Source organism: Tursiops truncatus, chromosome 1, assembly GCF_011762595.2.
Source record: "Tursiops truncatus isolate mTurTru1 chromosome 1, mTurTru1.mat.Y, whole genome shotgun sequence".
NCBI lineage: Eukaryota > Metazoa > Chordata > Mammalia > Artiodactyla > Delphinidae > Tursiops > Tursiops truncatus.
The window spans coordinates 145,758,580-145,780,116 of NC_047034.1; the positions used below are offsets into that span (position 1 = coordinate 145,758,580).

Consider the following 21,537-nt stretch of genomic DNA (forward strand, 5'->3'; position numbering starts at 1 on the left):
AATGTAAAAAAAAAAAAAGAAAGAAAGAAAGAGCTAGTAGATACAGAGAACAGAGTAGTGGTTACCTGAGGCAGGGAGTGGAAGGTGGGCACAATGGGTGAAGGTGATTAAAAGGTACAAACTTCCAGTTATAAAACAAATAAGTCCTGGGGATATAATGTACAACATGATCACTATAATTAGCAATACTGTATTATATATTTGAAAGTTCCTAAGAGAGTAGATTTTAAAAGTTCTCAGAAGTTCCCTGGTGGCCTATTGGTTAGGATTCCGAGCTTTCTCACGCTATAGCCCAGGTTCAGTCCCTGGTCAGGGAACTGAGATCCCACAAGCTGCATGGTGCAGCCAAAAAAAAAGGTTCTCATGATAAGAAAAAAATTTGTGGGACTTCCCTGGTGGTCCAGTGGTTAAGACTGCACGCTTCCATTGCAGGGGGCACAGGTTCAATCCCTGGTCAGGGAACTAAGATCCCACAGGCCGCATGGCAGCCAAAAAAAAAGAAAAAAATTTGTTAACTATGTGTGGTGATAAATGTTAATTAACTAAACTTATTGTGATAATCATCTCACAATATATACGTATATCAAATCATTATGTTGTACACCTAAAACTAATACAATATTAACATGTATGTCAATTATTTCTCAATTTTTAAAAAGACCTCAACAGATGTATTTAACAGCTTATTAGACACAGGTAAGAAAGGACTGGTGAATCAGGTCAAACACGACATCCAGATTGAATCATGATGGAAAAAAGAGAAATACAGGAAAGAATATAAAACTTATATGGGACATGATGAAAAAGCCTAACATACATGTAATTAAAGTCCCAAAATTATGAGAAAAAAATGAAACAGAAAATTATATGAAGAGATAATGACGGAGAATTTTCTAAAACTGATGAGAAAATCAAACCACAGATTCAGGAAGCACTATGAACCCCAGGCAGGAGATATACACACCACCTTTAAAGGAGTTTTTTTTTTTTTTTTTTGAGGGGGGGGCATGCCTCATGGCTTGTGGGATTTTATTTCTCTGACCAAGGACTGAACCCAGGCCCCGGCAGTGAAAGCACTGAGTTCTAAACACTGGACTGCCAGGAAATTCCCCTCAAGAAGTTTTAATAAGACTTATAGTTGACTTCTCAACAGAAACAATGAATAGCAAAATAAATAAGATCTTCAGGGACTTCCCTGGTGGTCCAGTGGCTAAGACTCCATGCTCCCAATGCAGGGGGCCCAGGTTCAATCCCTGGTCAGGGAACTAGATCCCATATGCTGCAACTAAAGATCCCGCACACCACAACAAATATCCCACGTGCCTCAACTAAGACCCAGTGCAGCCAAATAAATAAATAAATATTTAAAAAAATAAAAAAACAAGACCTTCAAAATGCTAAAAGGAAACAATTACCAATATAGAATTCTATGTCCAGTGAAATTATCTTTCAAATATGGTTTTTAGACTCAATGTAATTCCTGGCAAAAGCCCTGAAAGTCTTGTTGTGTAAATTGACAAAATTTATGAAAATACAAAAGAACCAAGAAGAGCCAAGAGAAATTCAAAGATAAAGTTAGAGGATTTAGTATACCAGATATTAAAGACTTATTATAAAGCCACAGCAATGAAGACAGTATAGTTTCTTGAAAAGAAAGATAAATAGGCCAATAGAACAGAACAGAGTCCAGAAACAAACCCACATATATATGGATACTTGATTTATGACAAAGGTGACAAGGCAGAGCTGTGGAAAATGAATAATCTCTTCAATAATTGATACTGGGTCAACCAAATACCATTTTTAGTACCCTAACTTTGTTCACTACACATAAAAATCAGTTCCAACTGGACTGTAAATCTAAGTGACAAAGGTAAAACAAAAATGTTTCTAGGGCTTCCCTGGTGGCACAGTGGTTGAGAGTCCGCCTGCCAATGCAGGGAACATGGGTTCGTGCCCCGGTCCAGGAAGATCCCACATGCCGTGGAGCAGCTGGGCCCGTGAGCCATGGCCGCTGAGCCTGCACATCCGGAGCCTGTGCTCCTCAACGGGAGAGGCCACAACAGTGAGAGGTCCGTGTACCACAAAAAAAAAAAAAAAAAATGTTTCTAGAAGGTAGTACTAGAATATCTTTATTACCTTAGGGTAGGCAAAGGTATCTTAAATAAGACCTAATGTGAAGAAAAGGGAACCCTCCTACACTGTTGGTGGGAATGTAAATTGGTACAGCCATTACAGAAAACAGTACAGAGGTTCCTCAAAAAACTAAAATAGAGTTGCCGTATGATCCAGCTATCCCACTCCTGGGCATATATCCAGACAAAACTATAATTCAAAGAGATACATGCACCCCTATGTTCCTAGCAGCACTATTCACAATAGCCAAGACAAGGAAACAACTTAAATGTCCACTGACACATGAATGGATAAAGAAGATGTGGTACACATATATAATAGTATACTATTCAGCCACAAAAAAGAATGAAATAATGCCATTTGCAGCAACATGGATGGACCTAAAGATTATCATACTAAGTGAAGTAAGTCAGAAAAAGACAGACAAATACCATATGATATCACTTATATGTGGAATCTAAAATATGACACAAATGAACTTATATACAAAATAGAAACAGATTCACAGACATAGAGAACAGACTTGTGGTTGCCAAAGGGGAGAGGGGTTGGGGGAGGGATGGATTGGGAGTTTGGGATTAGCAGGCGCAAACTATTATATATAGAAATAACCCAGGAAACTATATTCAATATCCTGTGATAAGCTATAATGGAAAAGAATGTGAAAAAGACTGTATATATATTTGTATAACTGAATCACTGTGCTGTACAGCAGAAATTAACACAACACTGTAAATCAACTATACTTCAATAAAATAAATTAAAAAAAAATAAGACCCAAAAGCATTAACCATTGTGACAAATTAGACTACATTAAGAACTTCTGTTTCATCCTAAGAGGGTGAAAAGATAAGTTACAGAGCGGAAGAAGATATTTATAATACATATATATAAAGGACTCATATCCAGAATACATAAAGGAACACTCACACATTGAAAAGAGACAAACAAGGGGACTTCCCTGGTAGTCCAGTGGTTAAGAGTCCACCTTCCAATGCAGGCAACACAGGTTCAATCCCTGGTCAGGGAACTAAGATCCCACATGCCATGGAGCAACTAAGCCCGTGCACCACAACTAGAGCCCGTGTGCTGCAACTACAGGGACCACACGCTCTGGCCACAACTACTGAGCCCGCGAGCTCTGGAGCCCACGTGCAACAACTAGAGAGAAGCCCGCATGCCTCAATGAAGAGCCCATGTGCCACAATGAAAGATCCCGCGTGCCGCAACTGAGACCCGACGCAACCAAAAATAAATAAATAAATAAGAAGTAAATCCTTAAAGACAGACAGGGAATTCCCTGGTGGTCCGGTGGTTAGGACTCCACACTTTCACTGCTGAGGGAATGTGAGGGAATGGGTTCAAACCCTGGTCAGGGAACTAAGATTCCACAAGCCCCATGGTGCGGCCAAATAAATAAATAAAATAAAAAGTAAATAAAATTTAGAAGTAAATAAATAAAAATAGACAGACACATTAAAAAGAGACAGATAATAGGAAAAACAGGCAAAAGACTTGAATTCTCACTTCAAAAAAAAATAGCCAATCAACACATGAAAAGGTGTCCAAACTCATTAGTCATCAGTGAAACAAAAATTAACATCACAATGCAAATACCATTATACGCCCATCAAAATGGCTAAAGTGAGGAAAAAATAGTGTATATATACACACACACACACACACACACACATTTTTTTTTTGGCCACATCACACAGCATGCGGGACACAGGATATTAGTTTCCCGACCAGAGATCAAACCCGTGCCCCCTGCAGTGGAAGCACAGAGTCTTAACCACTGGACCACCAGGGAAGTCCCAAAATAGTATATGTTGATAAGGTTGTGGAACACCAGGAATTTTCATGCACTGTAGGTAGGAATGTAAACTCGCACAATCACTTGGAAAACTTTGACAGTAGTGACTGAACTAAAACTGAACATATACATACTCTATGACTCAGAAATTCAACAGGAATGTGTACATAGTGCAACAAAACACATTTACAGGAATGATCACAGCAGTGTTGTTTGTAATAGCCCCAAACTGGAAGTGACTCAAATGTCTCTTACGAATAGAATAGACTATAAATTCTGTATATACACCATAATATATAATACAGCAACAACAATGAATAAACCACTGCCAGGGGCAACAACATGGATGAATCTCACAAACATAATGAGAGAAAAAAGTCAGACAAGAGTACATAGTATATGATTACATTTATATGAAGTACATCCATGGTTTTAGAAGTCAGAATAGTGATCACCTCTAGGAAGACAGAAAGGGGCATAAGAGAGTTTCTGGGATGCTGGTAGTATCATACTTCTTGAAAGGGTAGTAATAATATATTTCACTATAAGATCATTCTTTAAGCAGTATATTGATGATTTGATCACTTCTGTTATACTCCAACAGAAAAATTGTTAGAAAATTATGAAAGGTGATAAAAATGACCACAAAATTTAAAGGGAGGGCTTCCCTGGTGGCGCAGTGGTTGAGAGTCTGCCTGCCAATGCAGGGGACACGGGTTCGTGCCCCGGTCTGGGAAGATCCCACATGCCGCAGAGCGGCTGGGCCTGTGAGCCATGGTCGCTGAGCCTGCGCATCCGGAGCCTGTGCTCTGCAACGCAATGGGAGAGGCCACAACAGTGAGAGGCCCGCATACCACAAAAAACAAAAAAAAAATTTTAAAGGGAAACAAGCTTCCTTGAGCAAGTGTTAGCAGAAACAACCACCAGTAGAATTAAACCCCCAAAGAGTTTTCATATTGAAATTATCTAATGTAGAATTAAAATATAAACCTTCCTGGGACTTCCCTGGTGGCACAGTGGTTAAGAATCCACCTGCCAATGCAAGGGACATGGGTTCGAACCCTAATCTGGGAAGATCCTACATGCCACAGAGCAACTAAGCCCATGCGCCACAGCTACTGAGCCTGCGCTCTAGAGCTCGTGAGCCACAACTACTGAAGCCCATGTGCCTAGAGCCCGTGCTCCGCAACAAGAGAAGCCACCGCAATGAGAGGTCTGCGCACCGCAACCAAGAGTAGCCCCCACTCGCACCAACTAGAGAAAGCTTGTGCACAGCAACGAAGACCCAATGCAGCCAAAAATAATTAATTAAATAATTTAAAAAATATATATATATATATAAACCTTCCTAAATAAAGTAAAATAAACACAGTAAATAATTTGACAGAGCCAAAACCAAATATATCGTGACAATTGTTTTAAAAGAATAAAATTTACAGATTCGTTCACAAAGCAAAACCCAACTCTATGCAATATATAAGAGACATATCTAAAAGGAAGTGATTTAACAAGGCTAAATATAAAGAGATGGGTAAAGGTATAACTGCAACACCTATAAAAAGAAAGCTGTGAGTGGGGAGGCAGGTAGGTATCTTGCCATGAAAATGCAGAGCTCTGGCACTCCAGCTGATGGCCAGGTAGAGTTGGGGGAGAGACAGAGTTACCAAGAGTGTATGGAGCCCTGAGATAGTATTCTTCTTTGCATTTAAAGTGCTTCACCCTTGCCTAACACGTAGTATGTGTTACTATGTTATAGTGTGCACAACTATTTGTTCAACAAATAAATTAACAAAGACTTCTTCAGGACATTAAAGCTGTTTTCAAATGTCTGAAGCATTTTGATGTGAAATGGGAGGCAGCTCACTGTTCTAAAAGGCATAGCTAGGACCGATGAATGGAAATAATATAATAAGGATTGTGATGATGACAATATTATTAAATGCTTTCTATATACCAGAAGCTATGCTAAATGCATTCTTATTTAATCTTCACCTATGTGATAGGCACTACTATTATCCTTATTTTACAGATGAAGAAACTAAAGCTTAAACTGAAAGGTTAACTTGCCCAAACTTCTCTGGCTGATAAGTGATAGAGCCAGGACTCCGTCAGGATCCATACTGCTTGGATCTCCGCAACTAGAGAAAAAACCTGCACACAGCAACAAATGCAGCCAAAAATAAATAAAATAAAATGAATAAATTTTTAAAATTAAAAAATATATATGAAATGACTTTCAACTTCATTCATAACAAAATGCAAATTAGATGCTTCAGTTTGGCAAAAAACAAAAAGTTGGACAACATCAATGGTGGCAGGATATGAGGAAACAGTACTCTTATTCATTACCAGTAGAAATGAAACTGATTTGGCCTCCATAGGGAGTGATTTAGTAACCTCTGTCAATATCCTAAGTACATATAAACTGTTATCCAGCAATTATACTCCAAAAACAAAAACAAAAGCTTGAACTTCAAGGCACATTATTAAATTTAAATAAATACAAAGTTCAGAATAGTAAACATAATATACTACCATTTCTTTTTTTTTTTTAAACATCTTTATTGGAGTATAATTGCTTTACAATGTTGTGTTAGTTTCTGCTGTATAACAAAGTGAATCAGCTATATGTATACATATATCCCCATATCCCCTCCCTCTTGTGTCTCCCTCCCACCCCTCCATGTGGTCACAAAGCACGGAGCTGATCTCCCTGTGCGATGCAACTGCTTCCCACTAGGTATCTATTTTACATTTGGTGGTGTATATATGCCAATGCTACTCTCTCACTTCGTCTCAGCTTACACTTGCCCCTCCCCGTGTCCTCAAGTCCATCCTCTATGTCTGCGTCTTTATTCCTGTCTTGCCCCTAGGTTCATCAGGACCATTTTTTAATTTTCAGATTTCATATATATGAGTTAGCATATGGTATTTGTTTTTCTCTAGCAAAAGGTATTTGTTTTTCTCTTTCTGACTTACTTCACACTGTATGACAGACTCTAGGTCCATCCACCTCACTACAAATAACTCAATTTCGTTTCTTTTTATGACTGAGTAATATTCCATTGTATATATGTGCCACATCTTCTTTATCCATTCACCTGTCGATGGACACTTAGGTTGCTTCCATGTCCTGGCTATTGTAAATAGTGCTGCAATTAACATTGTGGTACATGACTCTTTCTGAATTATGGTTTTCTCAGGGTATATGCCCAGCAGTGGGATTGCTGCGTCGTATGGTAGTTCTACTTTTAGTTTTTTTTTGTTTTTTTTTTTACTTTTAGTTTTTTAAGGAACCTCCGTACTGTTCTCCATAGTGGCTGCACCAATTTACAGTCCCACCAACAGTGTGGGAGGGTTCCCTTTTCTCCACACCCTCTCCAGCATTTATTGTTTGTAGATTTAAAATACACATTTATATTTGTATATACACAAAGAAAATATTTTAAGAGGATACAGTAGAAAATACAGACAATAGTCATCTGGAGGGAGAGGAAGTAGATGGTTGTGAGACAGGAGTAAGAGGGAAACATACTTTTCCCTGGATACCATGCTGTGCCTTCTACATTTTGTACCATGTACTGTATTAATATTCAAAAATAAATAAAATGAGCTTATTCATATTAATTTAATGAGGGTTACTGTGCAACCAAGTGAGTTGCAAAATAAAATAAGCCTAATAATTTTTTTTCCAGTCAGACAGGTTAAAACTCTTTTTGCTAATTGCCTCTAATGAAGATAGTAGCCAGTTATCTAAACTGAGCTAACAATTCTACAGATGGCTGTTTTCACCAAATCACCCATGGAGAGTTGGCCAGGTCCACAGTCAGCCGTACATGCTCAAATATATATGGCTAGATCTTACCCCCTCAGGGCCTAGAGCCAGGATGGGGATGCCAGATTTGGCTAGCTGGATGTCCCAGGTCAGGAATCACTCACCCGGTCATAGATGTCCCCCTCCAGTTCTCCCCACTTCCTTCCATCCCATGATGTGACTCGAACTCGATTCCTATCCCTGACATCTTGAGGCACATAGCTGTGAAGGACCTTCTGTAGTCTGCCTGCTCGTGAAGTGGAGAGATCATTGGCAGCGAGATTGCCTGTGGGAGCATAAATTTTAGGATTGTTTTTTCTACTTCTGTAAAAAATGCCATTGGAATCTTGACAGGGATTGCACTGAATCTACAGACGTTTTGGGTAGTATGAACATCTTATGCCCGCAGGAATAAAGCAACTTCAGAGGCCACAGCAAAAGAAAACAACCCACCAGCAATGGTGCTAATGGAGAGTCAGACCAATTCTCAGGCATAGCCAATCAATGCAGACCCCAGGGGCAGGGGCAGGTGGAGGAGAAACGTTTATTACATGCATAGCACAGTACTAGACACTCCGGAGTGGGGGGTTGCAAAGGCAAACACCGACATAGGCCAGAAAGGTTATGTAAATAAATAAAGCAGACCAGGTTAAAACATTTATTTCTAAAGAAATACGTTCTCTCCCACTTTTCTTGAAATATGTGTCTCTCTTCATCTTTGGTAGATACTACACATTATTTACCCAAAATTTACTCTCCTCTTATTCCTTAGTAATAGAACTCCAATTTTATTTGAGGGAGGGGGAAGCAATATTCCCCAAAACACTACATTTCCCAGCCTCTTTTGACAACCAAGTAAGACTATATGACTAAGTTTTGGTCAGTGAGTTGTAGGCAGAATTATTGTGTGGGACTTCTGGGAAAATGTTTAAAAGGAGCTGATACAATCAGGAGATGTGCCCCTTTTGTTCAGTCTTTTCTTCCTGCCTGGAATTTGAATGTGATGACTGAAGTTCCAGCAGTCATGAGGACCACGAGGCAATCCTGGGGATGGAAGCCAGCAATAAAATAGTTGCAAAAAGAAAGAAGTCCAAGTCCCCTAATAATTGTGGAGTCTCCATACCAGCCCTGGACTGCCTATATCCCAGCTCTCTGTAAGAGAGAAATAAACATTTCTTCTTTAAGCCAGTTAGTTGAGTTTTCTATTGTATATGACCAAATCTAATCCTAAATGATTCATCATCTTTCTTTCATTTTCCCTTTTGTGATAGACACGAGTTCAAGAAATATCTCACTTTGCTCTTGGCTCTACTATAATAATAATATAAATATAAATATAAAATAAAATATAAAATAAAATATAAATAAATAAATATAATAAATAAATAAATAAATAAAATATAAATAAAATATAAATAAAATAAAATATAAAATAAAATATAAAATAAAATATAAATATAAAAATAATATTACTGCAAGCTTAATGATAAATGGCAACTGATACGTGGCCTCAGAGTCAAGGAGTGAAAGGGAGCAGTGGGCACTGTGGCACTGTGGTGAAGAACTAGAGAATACATACCTTATCCAATGGTGAACCAGCTTAGTCTTCCCACAAAGAAATATGTCCCAATTTTTGAGGGCACTCAAAGAAGTCAAAATTGGATTCTCTGCTCAAGAGGAATTTGCAGCAGGATATCAACTGAGAAAAGAAAAGCTGGGCTCTAGTTCTGGCTCTACCTCCAACTCATGTAAAAGATTCAAGTTATTGGGCTTCCCTGGTGGCGCAGTGGTTGAGAGTCCGCCTGCGCAGGGGACGCGGGTTCGTGCCCCAGTTCAGGAAGATCCCACATGCCGCGAGCGGCTGGGCCCGTGAGCCATGGCCACTGAGCCTGCGCATCCGGAGCCTGTGCTCTGCAACAGCAGAGGCCACAACAGTGAGATGCCCACGTACCGCCAAAAAAAAAAAAAAAAAGATTCAAATTATTTAATCTCTCTAGAGCTCAATTTCCCCCTCCATAAAATATGAGGGCTGGTCCCTTCTTACCCTGTAATTCCTATCTCCTTGGGATCACAGAGTCATTTGAGTGAGGAACTGGGATAAGGGTGAGGTGTTGGTAATTCAGCATACCTTAGAAAAGCAACTCTCAGTTACTTCTCCTTGGCCCTTCTTCCTCTTCTGAGTGCCAGTCCCTCCTCATCCAAGTAACCCTACCTTATCCATTCCCCCTTCTGATGGATTCTCACAGCACTCAGTCAGATTAACACAGCCCAGTACACAGGCTGGGCTCCCTTGAATTGGACCCCTTAAACCATATCAACATTTCTTCTCCATTCTCTCTGGACTTCCAGAGCTGGTGATCAAATGTGGTACCTCTCTGAATCACCTGTAGGACCTACCTTGAGGCTGGAAGCTGACTCAAACTGTGCAAGTTGGCTAATGAGAACTGGAAAAGAAGGATCCAGGCCCAACAAAAAGGCTAGGGCATATGGCAAGTTAAGCCTGGCTGAGCTCCAGGATCAGTGTGAAAAATACAGCCCCCTTGTGGATATTTCTCAAGATAAAAATACTGCCTATTTAAGGCAGGATGTTGGCCAACGGATGGTTGAAGTGAATACTTACAATGTATAAGGCCCAGCCTGGGCTATACTATTGAGTAAGACTTGGGCCTGTCCTCAAGGAATTTATAATCTTGAGGAGGAAGAAGATGCATACGCAGTAAAGCTCTGATGCAAGGCTAATGTGCTAACAGTTGCAAAGGTGATGCCCATGGTGTGGGAGCACAGGAGACAGAGGCAGCACTTCTCAACTGGCCAGCAGGGATCACGAGGGAAGACTTCCAGGAGGTGGTACACTTGAGCTGAGGCTGGAAAGCTTAAAGGGCATTGACAGGCCAGCTGTGATAAGGTGGGGGTATTCCAGAGAGAATCCATAACATGGCAAAGTTGGAGGCTTATTCAGGCAACAAAGAATAGCAGGTTTTGGCAGAAGCACATAAAGCCTGGGGCAGAATGACACAGTAAAGCTATAACGGGGGACTTCCCTGGTGGTGCAGTGGTTAAGAATCCACCTGCCAATGCAGGGGACACGGGTTCGAGCCCTGGTCCAGGAAGATCCCACATGCCTGGAGCAACTAAGCCTGTGCATCACAACTACTGAGCCTGCGCTCTAGAGCCTGTGAGCCACAACTACTGAAGCCCGCGCACCTAGAGCCTGTGCTCCACAACAAGAGAAGCCACTGCAGTGAGAAGCCCACTCACCACAACTAGAGAAAGCCCGTGTGCAGCAACGAAGACTCAACGCAGCCAAAAATAAATAAATTTATTAAAAAAGGAAAATAAAGCTATAACAGGCTGCTGCAGCCAGATCTTATCACTTTAACTGGCAGGCTAAGGAAATGGAACTTAATCTTAGACACAAAGTAAACAGATGCAGAGGGATGAAAGTGTCATGTGGTAGATTAATCAGGGCTCTGTTTTAATCTGCCTTCAGAGACCTTGCTCTGATCACCAGTCTTCCCTGGCCAACTAACAGAGAAAGAGAGAAAATCATTGCAAACAGAAAAAACACACCAGCTTAGCAAGCAAGCACTATTCTACCTGTGACCCAGACCAGAAAGCCCATCATATTTAGTGTGCCCTTGACTGGGTGAGGTCGGGAGCCCTCCCTGCCAAGACACCAGCCCTCTGACTTACGGCAACAGCCAGTCTGAAGCAATGCTAGTGTCTTTCCCCCAGGGGCGGCACACAGGTCAAGCACAGTGTCACCAGGCTGCAGGCCGAGGGCCAGGACAGGCAGCAAGGAGGCAGCATCCATCAAGTAGTAATCCATGACACCCAGGCTGCCAAGCCTAGAAGAGAGGAGACCACCTTAGAGTCAAATTCCAAGTCAGGAGACCCACTGGAAGTCAAGGTCACAAGTCCATGCCCTCAGGGGCTACTGAGCTCTACTCAGCAAAAACTAATTTCTCAGACCCACACTCAGTTGTGTACTTACTCACTCATTCATCTACATAGCAGCCAGAGCAGCCTTTTAAAACACAGATCAACTCACTCTATTTCAGCCACACCAGCCATCTTGCTATTCCTTAATTAAGCCACGCATACTCCTGTCTCAGGCTTTTGTAGTTGTTGTGCTTTTTGCCTACAACACTCTCCCTCCAAATAACCCTCATTTGCTTCCTCACTTCTTTCAGGTCCTCCTCAAAAGTTACCTCATCAAAGAGGCACTGGCATACCCTGACTACTCCAACTAAAAATAGCAGCCCCCTACTCCCATCTATCTATCTTGCATTCTTTTTCTTTAAAGTATTTATTATTCACTTTATATGTATAGGTTTGTGTGTATTTTACCCCTTCTCTCTCTCCCTATTAGAATGAAGGTAGGGACTTTGTCTTGCTTTGTTCATTATAACATCCCCAACACCTGAAACAGTGAATGGCATGTAGTAGGAACTCAGTTTTATTAGGTTACATATTGAGATACAAAGTGCTTTGTGGGTTCAGGAAAGAGTGCCATCCACTGTGCCTGTCAGAGTCAGAGTTACCTGAGTTAGATCTGATGAAGGAATGGGCCTTCATTCGGTTAAAAAAAAAAAAGGGAAGAGGAGCATTCCAAGCAGAAGAAAAAAGAAAAAGCAAAGGCACAGATGCATGCAAACTCATAACTTCTTTCAGACACAGTGAGAAATCCGGTGTGTTAGAAATACAAGGTACATTAGATTGAAGTTGGAAAGCAGATAGAGGCCAAGGTGGTAAAAGGTCTTAAACCCTATGCTAAGGAGTTTGGACTATAACCTGTAGGCAGTTACCAAAAGTTTTTAAAGAAAATGACATGGGGGCTTCCCTGGTGGCGCAGTGGTTGAGAGTCCGCCTGCCGATGCAGGGGACACAGGTTTGTGCCCCGGTCCGGGAAGATCCCACATGCCGCGGAACGGCTGGGCCCGTGAGCCATGGCCGCTGAGCCTGCGCGTCCAGAGCCTGTGCTCTGCAACGGGAGAGGCCACAACAGTGAGAGGCCCGCGTACCGCAAAAAAAAAAAAAAAAAAAAAGAAAATGACATGATTGGCTAGTTAGAGTTTTAGAAAGCTAGGTGGGCTACAAAGAACAAATTAGAAACAGAGACACCAGTGGGAAAGCTGTTACAAGAGTCCAAATGAGAGCTAATAAGGCATGGAGAGAGGCAGCACCCATGTGGGTAGAGAGAGAGGGACAACAGACAGGTTGTTGTCACAGAAGGCCTTCTCACTCCCAACCCACTTGTCATAAGGGCAACTGTGGTGCAGCCATTCAGCCTGAGACACGGTTCAGCGCGGACAGCCTTTGGCGACAGCCTCAAGGAGGCAGAAACTTGGTCCTTGCTGACCTGACAGGAAGGCTCTGGAAGAAAGATGTGACAAGATATAAGACAGAGCACCACTGAGAATCAGCTATAAGACCTACAATCCCCAGTCTCGAGGTCATAACACCTCTGGCGTTCACAAATGGGCTCAGGCCATGATAGGATATTTTCAAAGTCAAATCACACTTTGTGCCGCAACTACTGAGCCTGCACACCACAACTACTGAAGCCTGCGCGCCTAGAGCCTGTGCTCTGCGACAAGAGAAGCCACCGCAATAAGCCTGCGCACCACAAAGAAGAGTAGCCCCTGCTCACCGCAACTAGAGAAAGCCTGCACGCAGCAACAAAGACCCAACACAGCCAAAAGTAAATAAATAAAAAATAAATAAACTTTAAAAAAAAAAAAAGCAGCACAACAATTTCTCAATTTCAGGAGGTTCCTGGACTCCCTAAATACATCCTTGAACTCCCAAGAGATTAAGATCCCCTTGATTTACAGGGAGCCCATCAAGACGAGAAGGAAAAAAAACTCAAACATAGAGGGCTGCTTCCCCCACTACTCTCAGGATGTCCTCAGGCAACTTAGGAAACCACATGGGTCTTACTCCATTGATCTGCCTAAAGCCAGTGCCTCCAAATTGGTCTCTAATCCTGCTCCCATCTATGCCCTCCTCACAGTGACTAAAATGATCTTCCTGAAGCACAACCTTGATAGGAATAACATCGATATTGCAGGTACTATACTAGGTGTTTAATATGCATCATTTCCTTTAATCCTCACCACAACCCTGTGAGGCAGGAGAACCCAGATTCTAGAGCCTGACTGCCTGGATCTCAAATCCAGCCCGGTTGCTCATCAGTTGTGTGACCTTCTGCAAATTACTCAACTTCCTGTGCCTCAGTTTCCTCATCTGTAATAAGAGTACCTATCAGATAGGATTAGTGTAAGAATTAAAGGAAGTAATAGAAGACAAGTACTTAGAACAGTAGCTGGCACAGTGAGCTATACTGTCAGCTATTACTACCATTACTTTCCAGATTATTTTCCTGATAAGGAAACCAAGGCTCAGTTATCCAATGCCACACGTCTAATAAGTGGTGAAGACAGGATCCAAACCTAGGTTTTCTTAACCACTGTACATTATTACCTTTCCTCTATTCAGAAACCGTCTTCAGTGGTTCTCTAGAACAGATGAATGTATTGCAATTACAGCAATATGAATTAAAAGGCACATGTCTGAAGCTGCCCAGCCCTGGTAATTCCAGCCATTTATAAGCAACCCTGGACCACCAGGAAAATCCCCTTCCCCCAACCTGAAAGCTCGTGACATTCAAGATTCCCACACATGGCCCCCATGTACTTTTCCAACCTCATCTCTTACTTCTCTTAAGCATGCAGTCTTCCCTCAAACCAGCAGCTAAGACAATTGCAAAAGCCTCCTAATTTACAACTCCATTTCTTGCCCCTCTCCAATCTATTTTCCACACAGCAGCCAGAATGATATTTTAAAAATTCAGATCTGATCATGTTATTCCCCAGCTTAAAACCTTTCATGGCTGGGGCTTCCCTGGATGCCCAGTGATTAAGACTCTGAGCTTCCACTGCAGGGAGCACAGATTCGACCCCTGGTCAGGAAACTAATATCCTGCATGCCACACGGTGTGGCCAAAAACAAACAAAAAACCACCAACAACAAAACAAACAAACCAACCTTTCATGGCTCCCTCTTCCTTTTAGAGAAAAAGTCCATGATCCCATAAGGCCTGTAAAACCTTCAAAATCTGTCTCTAGCCCTCTTCTGTAGCCTCACATCACTCTCCCATCCCCACTTCCAAGCCACCAGCTTTAATTCCTACTCGGCTTTCAGGTCTTAGCTTAAATTTCACTTCCTCAGCATTAGATCTCCTAACTGTAAGACTTCATAGCATCTTGTACTTTTTTCTGTAGCACTTATCACAACCATAAATAGTTTTTTAAAAGTTATCTCCCTCACTAGGCCGCAAGCTCCATGAGGACTTGTGCACTTAAGAGTGCCTAGCATTTGGCAGACAATAAATATTTGTTGAATGAATGAATCAGTCCTTCAAAGATCAATTCCCACATCCTACAGCTAACACTGAGCTCTCCTTTTCTCAATTTAGCATTTTATTACAGTCTTTTTTCATTCAACTTCATATACATCTGAGCATTGGATAAGATGACTGGAAGGACTCCTTTTTTTTTACCCCAGTCTGGTCTGGTACTAACTTTGTGTCCCTAAGCAAGCCCTATTTCCTAGGCAAGTCCCACCTCTTATTTGGTATCATGAGGTTACTTGTCCTACTCACTATGATGGGGGCAAGTGAGAAAGCAGTTGTAAATAACACACATTTTAACTGGAGAGGGTGCTCATGTAAAAAGGTTTTTTGTTTTTTTTCTTACTTAGGCGGTAGAAGTGGGGCACTTAAGCAGGTTCAAAGTGCAGGTTCTGAGGTCAGACTGCCTAGGTCTAAATACTAGCTTCACCACTTACTATCTAAGGGACCTAAAGCAAGTAAGTACCTTAACTTCTCTGCACCTCAGTTTCCTCAAATGTAAAGAAAAACAATAATATTACCCACCTCAGAGGGCTGTTGACAGAACAAAAGGAGATAATGCCCAGCATGTATAAGTACTCAGTAAATATTAGCAATATTAAGATCCCTATTAAACAGGACAGGAGCAGTGCCTCTTCCTGTCTACTTCCAACAGACACTCAGAACAGCCCTAGCCACAGCTCCAGATCCTACCTGGCAGGAGGGAAACGGCTGACATCCCCTCTGGCGAAAGTGAAGCATCGAAGGTTTGGACTGCAGGCCCAGGAGGCAGGGGGTGGAGCTGCAGTTTGGCCATTCTTAGGTTCTGGTTCCCCGTGGAAGATAGCTTCATTCACGAAGTCCCTTGCACTCAGCTGCTCCAGCTCAGCACTCACACGATCCCAGGCAGCAAAGTTATTGACCAGTGCACCATACTTCTGCTCTGAGAGGAGACTGACCCGGATCGATGGCCAAAGATCCCCAAATTGCACACTGTAGGTCATGTCAAAATTCTGCAGAGCCAGTCGAGTGGCAGGAAATTTGGGCTCTGTGGCAGCCTAAAAGAATGAGAACAGGCCTATTGGTCTTCCAGTCTTGCCTCTATCCCCTTACTGCCTGACCCCACCAGTAGTACCTCAGAGCGCTGGGGCAAACGTGGATCCAGCTAGTGCCCACTCCTCTTTGCACCCTGTCTTTGCATCCTGCCTCTGCCTGCCAAAGAAGTGTGTGAGAGACAAGCAGTGGGGAACCAGGCTTTCTATCTCAGCGTTGTGAAAGTAAGCTATAGCTCTCACAATAGCATGTGGGGGTCACCAATAAAGAGGATACTCCTTTGAGGCCTTGGAGGGGACTCTTGAGAAGAGTCTACAGCAGGTTGGTAGAAACTATGTAGGCCCTGGGTGAAGCATCAAGCTTAAAAATAGAAGATGTTTTCTTTCTCAACAGTCCTTCCATTTTCTAAAGCACGTTCATGTCTCCTAGTTTAGGTGAGCACCACAAGAGATGGCGCAGTGGGATACAAAAAATATCAACCTTCTACATTTGATGGAGAGATGAGGGTAACTTACCTAAGGTCATGCAGTGACTGACACCACAATGCTCAGAATCACAGGGCTAGGGGTCATTTTGGGAAAGTCCCCAGACTCCAGGAAGGTGGGATGAGGAGAGCTCACAGAAACCTTGAGGCGTGAACAAAAGTGGGGACTTACAGGATGACTGCTATGAGGGGCATGAGTCAGGCTTGAAGAGCACAGAAGTAGACTGAAAGGGAAAAAAGGCCTCAGCTGAGGAGTCCACAAGTTGGTCCTGGTTGCCACAGCTGGGATGCTTGCTATGGCTGGCAGCCCTGTTACTGTCTATGAATTTTGCTTTAGCCTGGATTTTTGGATTTTTGGTCAGAACTCTTTCTCTGCTCTCATTTCTTGTTATGGTGGGGACTCTTGCTCCGACCTTGACTTTTGCTACGGTGGGGACTCTTGCTTCAGCTCCGACTTCTGTTACGGAGGGCACTCTTGATCGGGCCCTGACTTTTGCTATGTTGGGTACTTTCGCTCTGGCTCTGACTTTCAAAAAGTTGAGGACTCCCACTCTGTTCCTGATTTATGCTTTGATGGGTACCATGGCTCCCATTCAGACTTCTACTAAGATGGAAACTCTTTCTTTGACTCCAGTTTGTGCTAGGGCTATGGGTACTCTCACTCTGGCTCCAACTTGTGCTTTGGAGGGTGCTCTGGCTGTCACTACTCTGGCATTCACTAACAACAACAGTCGAACTACAGTTGGCATTAGTGCTACAGCTGGAATTCTTGGATGAAGACAAAGGACAGCTGTAGGGGATCTGGGGAGACTCCTTGCGGCAGTCTCGAGAAACCACAGAGTAGACATGGAGGCCACAGGGCATAGTATCAAGATGGCCCCAGGCTCGGGGGGCAATCGGTAAATTTGGGGGGTCAAGGGGTGTTCTCAAAGGGATAAAAGAATAGATATGCATAGAACAAGGAGGCACCACAGGCTGGCGATGAGGTTGGGGTGGGCCCCTGGGAGTGCTATAGGTGCCACAGCAGGGCACCACGGGCTGGTTATGACACTGAAGGGGACCTGTGGATTGATTGAGGGAACCAAAGAGTAGGCAGGGATTGCGGCAGGTGGGGGAAACCACAGAATACACATGGGTACTGCAGAGAGGTCCAATGGGGGGTCCTCGGGGGCTGGTCTGAGCATAACTATTGGGTAAGACAGGATCACAAGGAAGGCGAAGGGGAAGGGAAGTGGGGATAACTGTTTTGAGGGTTCTAGGGACCACAGTAGGTGTGGGAATCCCTTGGGGAAGTTCTTTGGGGCAGGAATTTGAGCAAGTTGTGATGGATGTCACCATACAAGAAGGACCGGAGAGACCAGAAGGGCAGGAGGGAGGTGGAGGAGAGGTGCTGGCCTTAGGCGACATGGGCCGGTCAGGAGGAGTGTGCTGGGTGACCAGGAAGTGACATCTGTGAGGAGCACATGGCTGTTTTAACTCTGAGGATTTGGGAGACTTAGCTTGGGGGCAAACTGGGATAGGGAGAGGGGGTTCCTTATAGCCTCTGCAGTGGGGTGCCTGGAGTGGAGACATAAACTGGTTGCCTGGAGGTGAAGGAAAGAAGGCAGAACAAGGACAGTGGGAGGACAGAGGAAGAGGTGGTTCCTGGGGACAGGGTGGACCAGAAATTGTAGTGCCTGAGGTTATGCAGACATAAGAGCTCCCACCAGTCTCCCAAGAGTAAATGGACTCAAAGCAAGGCTTCCTGGAAACCTGGGACTGGGGCGAGCAAGGAGAGCCAGTACTCCCAGGGGGTAGGCGGATGGCACAGTAAGGGCTCCCTGCGGCAGGTATGCTGGCATCTGGGGGAAAATGGGAATAGTGATAAGAGCCCTCCTGAGGTGAGCTGGGACAAGATGTGCCTGCCTGAGAAGAAAGTGGGGAGCCACAGTAATTTTTCCCAGGAGGGGGGTCAAGCTGTGGTTTAGGTTCACAAGCGTTTGGATGCTTAACGTGGCCATGGTAAAAGCTGCCAGTGGGTAGGGAAGATGTTGGGGAAAGAGGAGGATAATTATAACTCCTCCCTGAGGACCAGGAAGAGAGCAGAGTAGAGGTCATGGGCCCAGTTTCCAAAACCCTGTGAGAAAGGGGTGGGGAAATTATAGGTCTAGTTTCCATGGGCCAGTGAGCATGAGGAGGTGAAATTATGAGGCCAGTTCCCAGGGGCCTATAAGTAAGAGGAGGTGAAATTATGGGGCAAGTTCCCTGGGTCCCAGCAGCGATGGAAGGTGAAATCATGGGGCCAGTTTCCAAAGGCACATGAGTGAGGGGAGGGGAGGTCACCGGGTTGGTCACTGGGGCTGAATGGTATCCACCACAGTAACAGCGATAAGTGTGTTGGTCAAAGTAAGGGCCTTGGGGACAGGGACATGGTGTTCTCAGGGGACTGATCCAGCTGCAATAAGGGCTCCACAGACGGGCAAGGGGTGACCCCACAAGGCGGAACCGGTCAACACAAGGACTTGGGGGGGACGAACCCGAGAGGATAGGCTCCTGGCGGTAGGGCCTTCCTAGGAGTGGAGAACAGGGTTCAAAAGAACATCTTCCTGGGCGCAGGGGAGTCTGTGGGGGTGGGGAGAGGGGAGGTGGGGGTGGGGAAGGAATCGCTTGGGGTAGGGCGGGGGGCTGGCCAGTTATGGAAGAAATTCCAGGGCTACAAGTGAGGCCAGAGAAAGGATCTCTGGATAAGTGGGGAGAGCCCATGGGGTGAGAGGAGTCGCTGCACCTTTTGCCTGGGCTTGGGGGAAAGGCCGGGAGGGTGGCTACTGTAACTTCCTGGGCGCCAGAGGCGGCTCGAGGCTGAGAAAGGGGTTGAATCCTTTCCCGGAGGGCAGCGGAAGGAGAGAAGGGGAAGTCGCTATGTCACCTTCCTGGGGTGAGAGAGGCTGGGCTGGAAGGTTTAGGAGGAAAGGAGTATAAGAGGTCATGCGGTGGGGGCGGGGGGGGGGGAGGGGAGAGGGAGGAAGAGAAAGGGGGAAGAGAAAAGGGGGAAGGGGAGGGAGGAAGGGAAGTGGAAGGGTTAGTGGGGGCCCAAGGGAAGGTAACCAAGAGCCGGGAAACAAGAGGCGAGACAGAACTGAAAGAATGAGGACGGAGGTGATGGCGTAACATAGAGGGGCGGAGTCTGGAGTCTGCAGACTTAAGAGGAAAAGCCGAAGACTTGTGACGAAATAAAAGGGCGGACAGAGGCGATGACGTTACAGATGTGAGAGGGAGGGGCCTAGTCACGCCCCCTGAGGGGCGGGGGAAAGGAGGCCCAAGGCGTTCCAGAGGCGCTGGACTAGCGAGCCTAACTGAGGGCGCGGGAAGTGGGAGGGCTGGAGAAGTTTCCCGAGGGATGGTGGCGAGACACTGCTGTCACGGGACCTTACCCATTTCTTCTTATGTCGTTGTCTCCGCGGGACTGTCATGAAGTCCGCACGCTTCAGCATGTCCCGCACACCTCTCCCTACCAGCGCAGCCATGTCTGCGTGCGCCGCCGGGTAGTTCCGACCGGAACCGCAAAGGGAGACGCGCAGGTTCCGGAGAGTTGGTGCGCTCCAGTGCGGACGAAAAGGGGAGAGAGTTAACGGCTCTTTCCTGGGGCTCTGCCCACCGATACGTCGCAGATGCAAACCCAGCCCAGCGTAGGGATCTTTTGAGGGTCTGGAAAAGAAGAATTTTTCGCAGAGAGTGGTGGCTCCGTTTGGATGCTTGTACAGACTCTGTAAAGTCCCGTAACCCAGTTAGGGGATCAGGGAGGACTGGTAGCTGACAGTTGAGTACTGAAGGAGTTAGGGAGGCAAAATGGAGCGAGAAGAGCCTTTTAGGCAGAAGTACAGAGAGACATCCTGAGGTAGAGAAAAACGAGGCTAGACTTCTAGGCAGAGGCGGTTTTATAGTGAAGCTAATTAAGCTTAAGTTTCAGGACCTGTCATTTGCACTGCCCTTTTCAAGGCTCGTACCTAATTTTTGTATTATTTTTCTTAAAGAGGGTCTCCCAAATTTTTTAAGCTTCCACAGAACTTGACTCCACCACAGGAGCCAGTGGAAAGGAGGGTCATTATCAGATAATTGTTTTTAAAAATGAGCATCTGATAGCCAGCGATCGGAGTAGGTGGGAGTAGGGCAGGGAGATCAGATGAGAGAAGACCATGGTCTGGATTAGTGTGGTGGCAGTGAAGATGGAGAGAAGAAGATGGATTCCCCTTATAGTTCAGAGAAAGAAGTACAGGACTTGTTGACTGACTGACCCTATCTACACTAGTATATACTACACCACCAGTCAATAGCTGTCCTCTTACTCTGCTTTTATTCTTCTGACTTATTATCACCTGATATGTATTTATTTTCTTATAGTGTGCTAAATAATAATTTTCAAAAGGTTAAAAACATTACTTATAAAAATATAAAATGAACACATGCCAAAGATTTTATTCATCATAATAAACTGCTTATCCATTATTATCCTAAATAATGAGGGAACCAGTGAGATGGTAAGACTTGTTCAAATGAGAATTTGAGTTTCAGAGATTTAGATTATCAGCCAAAGGAATGCTGAAATGAATTTGCTAATAGTTGCAAAAACATTAATATCCTATTAAGCAATAAACTATAATGTTGGGGATTATCTTTTACCAGAGAGAATTAAATTCCATCTCTACTGGACAAAAATTCATTTGCATTTCTATGGATAGGAATTATTTGCATTGCTCTCAGACAAGGTTTGCATTGCCATCAGTTTTCTACAAGTTAACCTCTACCCCTATAAAGTTGTAAGATAGCCTAGTAAATGTAAAGTCAATCAAAGGTATACCCCAGCA

The 21,537-nt window shown here is 44.0% G+C and overlaps 1 protein-coding gene across 7 annotated transcripts in view; it reads right to left on the reverse strand.

Moving 5' to 3' along the window:
- Positions 1-20,366, reverse strand: part of NSUN4 (NOP2/Sun RNA methyltransferase 4) — a 34,229-nt gene extending 13,863 nt beyond the window's left edge. Inside the window, exons 1-6 of one of the 7 annotated variants that reach the window (XM_073790244.1) lie at positions 19,213-19,241; positions 16,728-16,838; positions 15,874-16,217; positions 11,460-11,614; positions 7,892-8,052; positions 6,020-6,103 (exon numbers count right to left, since the gene is read on the reverse strand). In XM_073790244.1, coding sequence (XP_073646345.1) covers positions 6,020-6,103; positions 7,892-8,052; positions 11,460-11,614; positions 15,874-16,163 — 690 coding nt within the window. In that variant the 5' untranslated portion in view covers positions 16,164-16,217; positions 16,728-16,838; positions 19,213-19,241. Of the gene's footprint in view, positions 1-6,019; positions 6,104-7,891; positions 8,053-11,459; positions 11,615-15,873; positions 16,218-16,294; positions 16,372-16,727; positions 19,179-19,212; positions 19,312-20,106 lie in introns of those variants that run through there. The other 6 variants (XM_073790242.1, XM_073790226.1, XM_073790248.1 and 3 more) reach the window with 6 other exon arrangements.
- Between the last annotated feature and the right edge of the window lie 1,171 nt (positions 20,367-21,537).